The sequence below is a fragment of the Pleurodeles waltl genome, chromosome 5 (assembly GCF_031143425.1).
Source record: "Pleurodeles waltl isolate 20211129_DDA chromosome 5, aPleWal1.hap1.20221129, whole genome shotgun sequence".
Lineage (NCBI taxonomy): Eukaryota > Metazoa > Chordata > Amphibia > Caudata > Salamandridae > Pleurodeles > Pleurodeles waltl.
The window spans coordinates 741894636-741906785 of NC_090444.1; the positions used below are offsets into that span (position 1 = coordinate 741894636).

The following is a 12150-nucleotide window of genomic DNA, read 5'->3' on the forward strand; positions in this document are numbered from 1 at the left end:
TAGCAATTTCCTTATTTTGCCACCTTTCCGCAGATCAACATAGTGGGGCTGGAGGAAGCAGTAAGCAGTAGTTACAAGGCTGGAGTGCCTTTGAGTCTGCAAACCTATTAACTTGCATGTTTCAAGGACTTTCACCAGCTCTTCTATAATCTTTTCACATAATGAGAAAGGTTTGAAATTTACTCCTGACAATAGCAGAAGTAGATGTTCTTCCAGTATTGGGAAAAAGGTGGTTGGGGGGAAAGTGAACTTGTAAATGCTCAATAGATTGTCACACGAGCAAATCTACACATGCATACTTGCTCGTGCTAAAATATAGTTCACAAATATTTTCTAGGAGTACAATTTCCTGGTCTGCTTCTGTAAGTTCTTGTGACTTCATGAAAGCCACTTATTCAAAGACATGTACCATGGGTGCACTTTTGTGACTTTCTTTATGAATTGGGTCCATAATTAGGTCTGGCGTTAACAAAGACATGTTGTTTTTATTAAACTTCTATTTGTAGTCTTAGTTGGTTGTGACTTTCACATCCCATTTTTTTTGTATGTGGTTTGACCCTTGCCCCCCCACCCCCTCACATAGGGGTCCATGTTATTTTATGCCTTTACTTCCCTGTTTCTAAGTATATTTGTATGTGTAGATATCTCCGGTTAGGAGATATACCAAAGTTAGTTTAGTACCTGTGTTGTAATAAATAGTACATTATTTTTTTAACACTGGTTTGGTTGTTTCTTGTGTGTACATCACTGACTGACCTGTGTGGTATTCATAATAACCACAACTACCCTTGGAGAGCTCTGGTTATCTGGAACCACGTACACTATAGCTAAGGATTGCCTGGAGAGAGTACAATGTGCCTCACCTATAGGTGTATACCATATACTGAGCTAGCCTCCTACAAGCACTGCCTACATATTCAGGAGGGTACAGGTCGCATTATTGCTTCTCACCCTGTACTGTTCTAGAGGAAGCTGTCTTTTCAAGAAGCTCTGGACACTTCTCCACCTCCAAAGAAAAGAAGCAAGGAAAGGGCCACAACCCACCTCACATGCCTTCTCCTCCTCCTCCACCCCCTTCTTCTCCACCTCCCTCCCCCGCTTCCCCTACTCTAGGAGATTGTACCCCTCAGGGATCCCCTTTATATGTTGGAGGAGATTTGGGTGGGACACAGCATGATGCAGGTCCATGGGACACTTATGATCCTGACTCCATCCTGTCGAGTGATCCTGACTTATTCCCCGCATGCCCCTCAGCACCAGAGGATACATCTTACCAGCAAGTAGTGGCAAGAGCGGCCACTTTCCACAGTGTGAAACTACACAGGGACCCTATTGAAAAGGAATTCCTGTTTGATATACTTACATCTACTCATAGGGATATCCAATTTCTCCTCATGCTCCCTGGCATGCTTCGTCATGCGGATGAAATTTTCTAGGAGCCCATCCGCTCTAGGGTTATCACCCCTAGAGTAGACAAGAAATATAAGCCTGCTCCCTCCGACCAATTATACATTAGGTCACAGTTCCTTCCAGATTCCATAGTAGCAACCACTGCAAGATAATATGCCGATATCCAGGCCACAGGTGACTCTCCTCCTCGTGAGAAGGAGAGCAAGAAAATGTATGCTACCGGCAAGAGTGGCTGCACCGGCAGCTAACCATTGGCATATGGCCAATTGACAGGCGTTACTGGCTAGGTATGACCGGGCTCACTGGGATGAAATGGACAAGTGTGTCCAATTTCTCCCAGATGAGCAGCGCAAAAGAGGGCAACAAATTGTTGCTGAGTGGAAGACAATATCTAATAATTCTATCTATTGTGCCCTGGATTCCGTAGATTCCACTGCACGTGGCATCAACATGAGAGTGATAATAAGAAGACATGCGTGGCTCCACTGCTCTGGTTTCAAGCCAGAAGTACAGCAAGCAGGCCTTAACATGCCCTTTGTATCTTTTTGGGCCCTCAAGTGGATACCCTTAAGAAGCTAAAAAAGGATACAGACACAGCAAAGGCCATGGGTCCTCTACAGTCCCCCACATAAAGGGGCACTTTTCTTCGCCCCACTTCCAGAGATGCCTACAGATCCACATCATCTGGGGCATCTACTTCTAAACCAGACAGCCTCCACCCTCCTCTTCTAGGCATTTACATAGGGGGTCATACAGAGGAAACAGGGGCAGATTAAAGAGCACTGCCTCCAAGGCTCTTACTCCACTGCCAGGCAGTGACTACTTACGTCTTCCCCTGCTCACTCCACACCTGTCAGGGGTTGGCTCCAAAATTTTCATTCAGAACTGGTCAACATGACCAATGAGTCCTTTCTATTATCCGACATCTTTATTGCCTGGAGCTCATTACCACTCCTCCAAATATTCCCCCTTGCACTCCCAGCCTATCCCACAACCACCTCAGCCTTCTACATGAAGAGGTTCAATCCCTTCTTCTCCAAGGGGCCATCAAGCCTTTTCCCTTACAACACTAGTGATCAGGGGGGATATACTCCTTATACTTCCTCATTCCCAAAAAGGACATCTCTCTCTGGCCTTTTCTGGACTACAGACCGTTAAACCAGTACGTTCTTTCAGAACACTTTCACATAGTTACTCTTCAAGTACACTTCTTCATCAAGGCGACTTTGACAGCTATAGATCTAAAGGACGGTCAGCGTACTCGCGTCTGTGGCGTTGTGAATAGAATATGCCGGGAACTATATCGATATTGTTCTCGGGTCAGTGACTGAGGAACTTGAAAATATTGGAAGGAGTTCATGGAGATATTGTTTGCACCTCATGAAACTTGATTAAGACTTGGACCGTGTTGTTCAGGATTAACGGACAATACTGGAACGATATGTACACAGATATTGATACACAAGTGTGTTGTACTCTCGTGGTAAATAAGCCCTGAAGAAGTCGTTTGGGTCATTTCCCTATGACGAAACACGTGTTGACTTGGAATACTGGCTGTTTTTTTTCCAATGAATGGACTATTGGGATTCAAGGCTTTGGGAAGACTTTCCTCAATAAATCACGTGGACTGGATCACATATCAAGAACTGTTCTGACTTTGATTGAAAATCCTTTTATATAATATTTCTTTATAACTGCGAGGATGTTTGCTTTGTCTATATACAAAAATATATTGAGTGCCTCACGTAAGTGTTTTTTGTAGGTTTTGGTTTACTTTGTAAACCTTTAAAGGGTTGGGTATTGTCCCTTGTGAAGGCACCTTTTAGATATATTTGTGGCCAGTTGTTCCCTGAGCGCCCCTTTTTCTTTTCCCCTCATCAGCACACCCCTTCAGTAAGTATCTAGATCTAAGGGACGCCTACTTTCATATTCCCATCCACCCTGCACACCCAAGGTTCGTTATGGCAGGCAAACATTACCAGTTCAAAGTCCTGACAGGGGGACATGGCTTTCCCAATGGTAAAAACTCTCTCAGACAGTATGGAAGTGGACTGTCCACCACAAAATTCATCTGATGACAGAGTATCTCCTAGGAACGGACAACAACTTTGCAGACCTGCTCAGAAGTATGCAGCAACAAGTGCATGGATGGGAACTCCACCCACAAGTCCTTCAAACATACTTCACAAAGTGGGGAACTCCTCAGATAGACCTTTTCGCCACAGCAGAAAACTCAAAATGCCCAAGTTCGTCTCAAGGTATCCACACCCTGTATCCAAGGGCAGCGCAATATGGATGAACTGGTTATGGTTATTTGCTTACAGTTCTCCACCTCTACCTCTCATTCCATTTCTGGTTTGGAGGATCAGGCAAACATGTCTCACCATGATCCTTGTAGCTTCCACTTGGGCGCGTCAGCCATGGTTCACCTCACTTCTGTACCTATCAGTAGTTCACCACGAGAATCTCCCCAACAGGCTGGACATTCCCACTCAAAATCAAGGACAAACCAGACATCGAGAGCCCAGGTCTCTAAACCTTGCGATTTACTTAGGATGGCCTGAGGAATGCATAGACATTCTCAGGGAAGATTGTAAACCCACAACAAGAGCATGTCATGCTGCAAAATGGAAACATTTTCTTTGCTACTGCCAACCCAAATGTATTGACCCCATTACAGCTACTATTCAAGACCAAGCTTATTTGCTCCATTCAAAAAAGCAAATTTAACATGCACTTCCATTTGCCTACATCTCACAGCTATAGCTACATATTTAAAGAACATATCTAAAGAACATAGTTCATAGTTCTTTGTTCAGAATCCCAGTCAAAAAAGTTTTCATGGAAGGTCTTAAAAGGGTCGTTCCACCAGAGTGCCTCCTGCACCGTCCTGGAACCTCAGTATTGTGCTTACCAGGCTCATGGTCCCTCCTTTTGAGCCCCTTCATTCATGTCCTCTTCAATACTTTTCTTGGAAGGTGGCTTTCTTAGTTGCCATCACATCACTCTGGCATGTTAGAGAGCTCCAGACCCTAATTTTCGAAGAACCTTTCTTACAAATTCATAGAGACAAGGTGGTCCTTCGCACAAACCCAAAGTTAGTTCTTGAAGTAGGTTCACAAATCCATATAAATCCATATTGAGCTACCAGTCTTCTTTCCACAGCCCGACTCTGTTGGAGAAAGAGCTCTCCACACTCTAGATGTTAAAAGAGCACTTGTGTTTTACATTGACAGAACCAAAGAGTTTAGGAATCTTGCGTTAGCTCGAGTTAGTGCTATTAGCAGTGTAAATTCCTAAGTGATCTTTTCTTGCCACTTAAAAGTAAAACAGTTGACATAAGCAAGCCGATTCAAAGCGCCATGACTGCCATGAGCATGACTGCGAAGGAGAGAGACAAAAAAAAGAAATGTTCGCTCGCAGTCAAAGTATCGGGAATCGTACAATTTTCCATGTAACAGGGGCAGTCTGTAAGGCGGTAACAAAACTGCCCCAAGGAGGGACAAACGTAAAGCATTTACCAATGATAACAAAGGATTTTTGAAATGGAAGCCCACGAACAAGTAAAAGTGATGGGTGTGCGGTGGGTGTGGTTAAAAGCGCACAATTCTGACAACTGGTCGAAGCGCTTTCACGCTTGACCTAAAAATGGCATAGCTAGATGGATAGTTAAGTGTATACAGACTTGCTTTGCTAAAACAGAGACAGTTACTTGTTACTCTTAGAGCACATTCTACTAGGAAAAAGGTGCCACTATGGCTTTCCTTGGAAATAACCCTACAGCTGACATTTGTAAGGCAGCTACATGGTCTACAGCACATACATTCACAAATCATTACTGTGTGGATGTACTAGTATGTCCGCTAGCTAACGTAGGTCAAACTGTGCTATGAACACTTTTCCAGTCAACTGCAACTCCCACCGGCTAGCTACTGCTTTTATGGAGGGAATGGTTTACAGTCTACACAGAACATGTGTATCTAGATCCACACATGCCATCAAATAGAAAAAGTTACTTACCCAATAAGTATAGGTTTGTGGCATGTAATGCTGTAGTTTCTCATGCACCCTCCTTCCTACCCGGACACCTGTGGCTGTTCCAATTACATTATATTCGTATATATTTGTACATATGTTGTTGTATTTGCATGGACATCTCTATACTTATTCTACACTCCTTTTCTCACCCGCCTGCGGGAAAACATTCTGAGAAAGGAGTCTATGCCCATGTGCACTATCTCCAAGAGGAGGAGTCACTCGATACCATGACTCACAGAAAAGCAGCTTCCACCACTCTGGACCCAACACCAGCGGGCAGGAATATGCAGAGCATGTCAGTCTACATCACTGTATGCCATGAACAGATGCTTATTGGGTAAGTAACATTTATCTTTTCTGTTGTGTTCTCCTCCTCACCGCTTAAGATAAAATAGTTCATATTCTTATTTAAATGTATTTGATACGGGGTTTCTGGTGCCAAAATTATTTCATGTTCGGTTCTGTTGCATCTTGGGTCATGTTCTCTGTGCAGGGAGAGCAGGTGACTCTTCCTTCATTCTTCAGACCACAATAATGTGTTTATTTTAATAGAGATCTTTATTCAATACTTCCCCCACATGAAATTGTGTCAATGACGAGGTATTCTCATTAACCAATTTGAAAGTACTCAATTTACTCACCTCTGAGGAATTGAAATCTGGGTCGGGCTTACTGGGATTCAAATTCATAACCCCAGATCACCTCCTCAGGCGTTCAGATTTGGCATAATTGCTACTCTTGTGCAATTACAAAGTAAACTGGTTGCCTTGCATTGTTCCATTAGCGCTGTCAAAATGTGCTCACTGCACTCAATGCTTCTGCAGGGGCTCTGATTAAACATCTCAGACTGAGCAATGTTTAAGCTCTATACTTTTTCCGTACGTCATTTGCTGGACTCTTCTTCTGGAGAGGAAACTGTATTTGACCCGGCAGTGTTGGAACGTTTTCTGATCCATGGATTGATTCTCATTTTTTCCCTCGCTCATTAAGTCATACATTTGTACTATGCTGGTAGTGTTTTGAAAGATGGCACCTTTGTGACGATTAGTAGCCATTACCTTTGCTGACTTTTTACAGATAGGTACTTCTACTTGTTCCCAAATTCTCACTTATCTTTCCACCCTCCCTTTTCCACAAGCAATATTTACTTCCATTGTGGTAATCATTGCTTTCGATATTCCTGCTATTCTTTGTCATGGGGACACAAGCACCACCATTATGTGGGGGATGCCGCCTTCCCTGGGCACATTGTTCTACGAGTGCGTTGAATAAGACCCCCTTCTGAGTCATTGAACATATTCGAATCTTGTCTGCGTATTAAACATGTTTCTGGAATTAGTGAATTTGCTAGTTGGTGAGTATCCATCAAACACAGAAAGATAAAAAATGATTTACTTTTACTCTTCCGTTTGTTTTGTATGACTAGAAAGCTCACTAAATTTGATAAAACCTTCACATTTTAAGTGTGATTTCTTTTTTTAATATTTTTCCCATTAGATTTGGCTCCTCCGTTTGAATGCTCTCCTTGAAGTCTAAACCCCAAATTATTGTTTTAATAGTGCAGATGGTTACAGATGGCGGGCACTGCAACACATTCTTGGGGATCAGGATATTCTTTTCATCATCACAGTTTGACCCAGAATAAGAGTGAAATAAAAAACAAAGAAAGGAAGAGAAGGATGGAAAAACCATGGCTAAGGCAGAAAACATGAATTAAAAATAACTTGCAAGAGTGAGATAAAGAGAAGTTAAGTGCAGGGTGATTGAAACAAGAGGCATTGATTTGAAACCAACAGTAGGCAACCTTTGTATTCGACAACCCCGGCATTCTACAGCGATGATAGTGTGCCTGTCACAAAAACTCAGAATCCCTACCCTTATTTTTACACACATTAAGCAACTGCCCCAAAACGTATTGGTGCACATCTGGCGGGTTGCAGTTTGATTTTATTTTGAATTGCAGACTAATATCTGTTTTGTTGTTCTGATTTTTAGATCGATTCTTTCGAAGGATGGCATTCTGTACGTAAAACTTCGAGCCGGGCAACTGTCCTACAAAGAGGACCCAAAGGGCTGGCGCAGCCTCTTGACACAGACTGTTGCACACAGAAACTCCGAGGCAAGAGCTTTCAAGGTATTATTCATTGTGTGCTGCAGTAGAACTGTTGGTTTTGGTCACACCCAGCTTCCCACGTCTTTAAAGTGCTGAGTAAATACAAAACCGTGTTTAAAAAAAAAAATAAAAAAAATAGCTCAACAGTTCTCAGAAATCGCATGCATATATTTGACATGATGACAAGTATTGTCCACAGTTACTGTAGATCTGGCAGCATTCCAAACCAAGTTTGCCATTACTTATATTACCACCTGCCCCCTCCCTTTCCTTGTAAACTGTTTCCGATTCTCCACAGTTCTGCTATGCAGCCTGCATCCTGTGTATGTTTCAACTCTCTCGTGACAGGCCACCGGGAGGACAAGTGTTTTGGGCACCTCTGACCAAAAAGTCATTCCCTCTCCTTTTTCCATCTCACACTACCATATTGAGAACACTACATACGCAGCATCATCATGGTTGAGAGCTTACACCACCGGCCACATCACTCCAAGCAAAACCTCACCTCCTCTGCACCTAGCCTCACAAAACATTCAGCAGCTCACCATTAACTAGAACAGTATATGTGAACACATCACACCATTTCATGACAACATAGGCCTAAAGATGGCAAAGCACTTTCCATCATTATTCCATAACACAACTTTGTAAACTTAATCACATATCATCATTAAATGTACCATGTAGTTATTAATTACAATGGACACCAGCGCATATAGTTTTGGTGTTGTGATGATGCAAAAGAAGTACGGTGAAGAAGGAGTAATTGCTTTTGCATGGACAATTTAGGGGATGTAGAGCAGCTATTTGGTCATTGAGAAAGAGAAATTACCATGATCGTGTATTAAACATTTGCACATATAGAGTGGGGTGCAAAGTTTCAGTTGAGAAGTAATCATAAATCTTTGATAGATATCTGCACTCTGGTGTGTGATTAACGCAACACTGCATATTGCAAAATCATTGCATTGATTAAAGGAGTATGGACATTCCCAAGATGGAGAAAGTGAAGGCAGATTATTTGTGTCAGTTGCCCTTGGATACTAACGAAGATATTGTGGATTAAGAGTGCATTGTTTCATGTGTGGGTTTGTGTTGTAAGGGTGTCATTAGTGAAGATGAGTGGTTTGCCAAAAGTGAGTACAGCGGTGGATTGAAGGAAGTGAAGACGTACTTTGAAACAGTGGCCAATAATTATGCACATGGATCATCTTACTGGAAGAAGTTAGTTCAGACAGAATTCTCTGAGGTTTATGTGTGTGATATGCTGTATCTAAAAAGCCAGAGGTACATGTTTCTCTAAGACCTAAGCTATTGAAAGTGTTAAATGAGGGCTATGATGGAATGTCATTAAAGAAAAGACAGGTTAGATTTTCGTCTGGCCCTCGTGGATCATTACATTCAGAGAATTGTGAGCGCATAGTTCTCTGACACCATTCTGATGTTTCAGGGCTCGACAAAAGGCTCTTTCAAGAATAATTTGGTACTGGCCCCTCTCTTGTCTACTGATAAGCCTTGATTTTCCATTGATCATTGCATCCAGGAACTAGGCCCTGTAATATCTGGCCTACTGGTAGTCTTAAGAGTAGGTTTCCAAAACCTATGGAGATTTAGAAAGAGGTTCTGATGACTCACCTATTAGCTCTCCATTTGGAGCAGCGGCATACATTTCTGAATGACAGTCCTCAACCCCTTCACTTTCAGAACTTTAACCCTCTAAACTTCCAGAGTCTCTTCCTCAGTTTTCATCTCGCCCTGCCTGCTTTCTAGGTCTTTGAGGCTGAAAAGAATACCCCACGTCTAATGGAGAATACCCCACTTACAATGGAGATTTTCAGTTGTGCCACTTTGTATAGCCTCTGCTTTTTCTTAGAAAATTCTTCAGACCATCAAATAAACTTCATTTTTATGTGTGTTTGATAGCCCTTTCTTTCACTAGTGCCTTAACAAAAAGAGGTGAGGGTGTTTTGTGGTTCATCAAAATATGCGGCTACCTTCTGTCTGAGCTAGGCCTTCCTCGGTTGAAGACAATACAGGAATGCTAAGTTATAAACTCCTACTTGATTAGTGTTTATTGCTACCCAGGACAAAAACTGTTTTTGGAAATTTGTTATTTGGACATTACAAATTGCACTGTGATCAGGCTACACACGTTTATTACTGTGGGTAAAGTGGCAATACCATGTCCACTACTAAGTAAAATGCAAGTACTGCTGCTTTAGTGAAAAAAGGGTCAGAGCTGGATATGTGCAGAATAGCAAAACAGGCAACAAAATACCTTATTCGAGAGTGAGGACCAGGAATATGATGCTAGACACATGGCATAATATAATCACTGAGACTTGTAACATTGATTTGACCATTTATTTTGAGGTGTGGTGATTGAGACCAATTTAGTTGTCTCAACAAACTTTTATTTTCTTAAAAATCTCATTCATCATGTACATACATAAAGGAGGTTCCACTCAGTGGACTTCACCTATTGTCCTTTTGAATTCTCATTTACCTTTTGTTTGGGCCTACCCCAGTGTACATCACAAAGTCAGTCCACTTTACCCATTGGCTTCCTTCATTTTGAGTGACTGTACAAAACCTGTGCACATAGTTCACATCCACCTAAAAATAGTTCCTTTCTCTTTAGTGACAAAGCTGGTTTATAATGCGCTTTCCTAATTTTTTTTTTTTTTTTTTTTTAACTGCTATTTCTGTGGCCTGCATTTTCGATAATCTATTGTCTGTCTTCTCTTTAGAGCTGTTGACCTAAAGTACATTGTAACATTGTAGCTGCCTGTGATTTGACTGCTTGGTTAGGTCTTGGTTTAATCTTGTCTTATTCACAAGTAATAATAATGAAATGCATGGCACAACTGAACGGCTTATTTACAAAACATAATGAGTAATAGGGCCACATCAGTTAATGTTTTTTTACATTTCAGTTTTTTTTTACCAGATGTATGGCAGCCATGTTGAGGTGGTAGCATGTTTCTTTACTCTTTTTGTGGCGTACCGTGCACCAGCTTGCTGAATCAAAGCCTTTTGACTTCACCAAAGCTTGTTCTGTAGTAGATTGAGTATAGAAAAGGAAAAATATGGTACTCATGTTCTTGTATGCACCTTTGCACATCTCTTTTTTTAACTGAGGAGGCCACTGTGGTGGTACAGAAGGGGCACAAGGGTCTTTATGATATCTCACACTTAACATCTAAAAATGTTTTTGAAGTTTGTCTTCAAGAACGTTGGTACTTCTATGTTGAAGCACTCTGGGTTTGAATTATAATCAATGATGTTTCTGTAAATAGAGCTCCAGTCCACATTGCACAGCTTGAATTTGCACCACGTGGACACAGAGCAGTGCATTGCTTTAGAGTAACATATAACTAAACATATATATATAAATATATGCTTGGTACACTTAGCTCGTAAAACAGTATTTTTACCCACTGAACATCAAATGAATTAGTAAGTAACCACACCGGATATATTGAGGAAAGAAGTCAGCCTTCATCTCCAACAGTGCCTGGCCAATTCATCAGTTTATTTGCTGAGTAGCTTGGGATTGCAGCGCAACAGTCTTTGCCACCTAGCACTTTGTGGCAATCTAAAAAGAATAACTCAGTCATAAAGTATTTGTGAATTGATTAATTTTCGAGACCTGTGATTGTAATTTTTTTTATACTGGTTCAAAAGGTAATTATGTATTTTAATGTGTCTCCATCACGTTGTAGCCAGAAGCAATATCAGCATTTACATCGGATCCAGCGCTGCTCTCATTTTCTGAATATTTTTGCAAGCCTGCAATGAACTTTGGCGAGGTATGCAGATTAATCATAGTTGTTTAATCATCTCATGTGTTTATACTCTGACAAGTGTTAAGAGCAAGGTGGCATGTGGCTGCGGTAAAATGTTTGACATTTTGATGAAATTGCATTGTTCATTTTCAGGGATTATAAGAAATATTTTCATCCACCTGCCTCTTGTCTCACATTTAAAATTAATCCGTTTGAGAAATTAAGATACAAATATAATAGTTGTATCCAGCGTTCAAGGACAGCATGAGATTGAACTTGGATGAAAAAAGCACTAGGCTATAAGGGGAGATCTGTTGACTGAAGCAAGTTCAGATCCAACTGCTCTGGATGTAGCAGACTGCAAGTGTCACACTTGTCCACCCTGAAGCCCCATTTCCTGACATCACAATTGTTTGGAGTCCCAAGGAGCTAGACCACTGAAATTGTTGATACTCCAAAGGGTCCCGAGCCTTGGACTGCTCATGGGACTCGAGTGCAAGTAGCGGTGAGTGGATAACAGGCAGTGTAATATGCTGCTTGGCTCAGTGCACCACTGGAGTAGGTACAACCTTTCTGTTGCTGGTGGCTGACCTGAGGAGTGTGATAGGAAATGTCCAGGTGACTGTTGATGTCTTTGTTTCTTTCTGTGCTTCTTGTGCTTCGCAGAAGAAACAATGGCCCCCAATACTAGGGAAGGCAGTCCCCTTTTGATCCTTCTTGTGATGAGACTTGACACTTGATGACCTTCTTAACAGACTTCTGCACCAAGAAACAGCAAGGCTCAGCCACATGAGAGAAGGC

General features: G+C 41.7%; 1 protein-coding gene across 2 annotated transcripts in view; it reads left to right on the forward strand.

Annotated features, from left to right (window-relative positions):
- The window catches only part of ANAPC1 (anaphase promoting complex subunit 1), a 614893-nt gene that overhangs the window by 512661 nt on the left and 90082 nt on the right, over nt 1-12150 (forward strand). Inside the window, exons 42-43 of one of the 2 annotated variants that reach the window (XM_069234703.1) lie at nt 7444-7582; nt 11287-11373. In XM_069234703.1, coding sequence (XP_069090804.1) covers nt 7444-7582; nt 11287-11373 — 226 coding nt within the window. The remainder of the gene's footprint in view (nt 1-7443; nt 7583-11286; nt 11374-12150) is intronic. The other variant, XM_069234704.1, reaches the window with a different exon arrangement.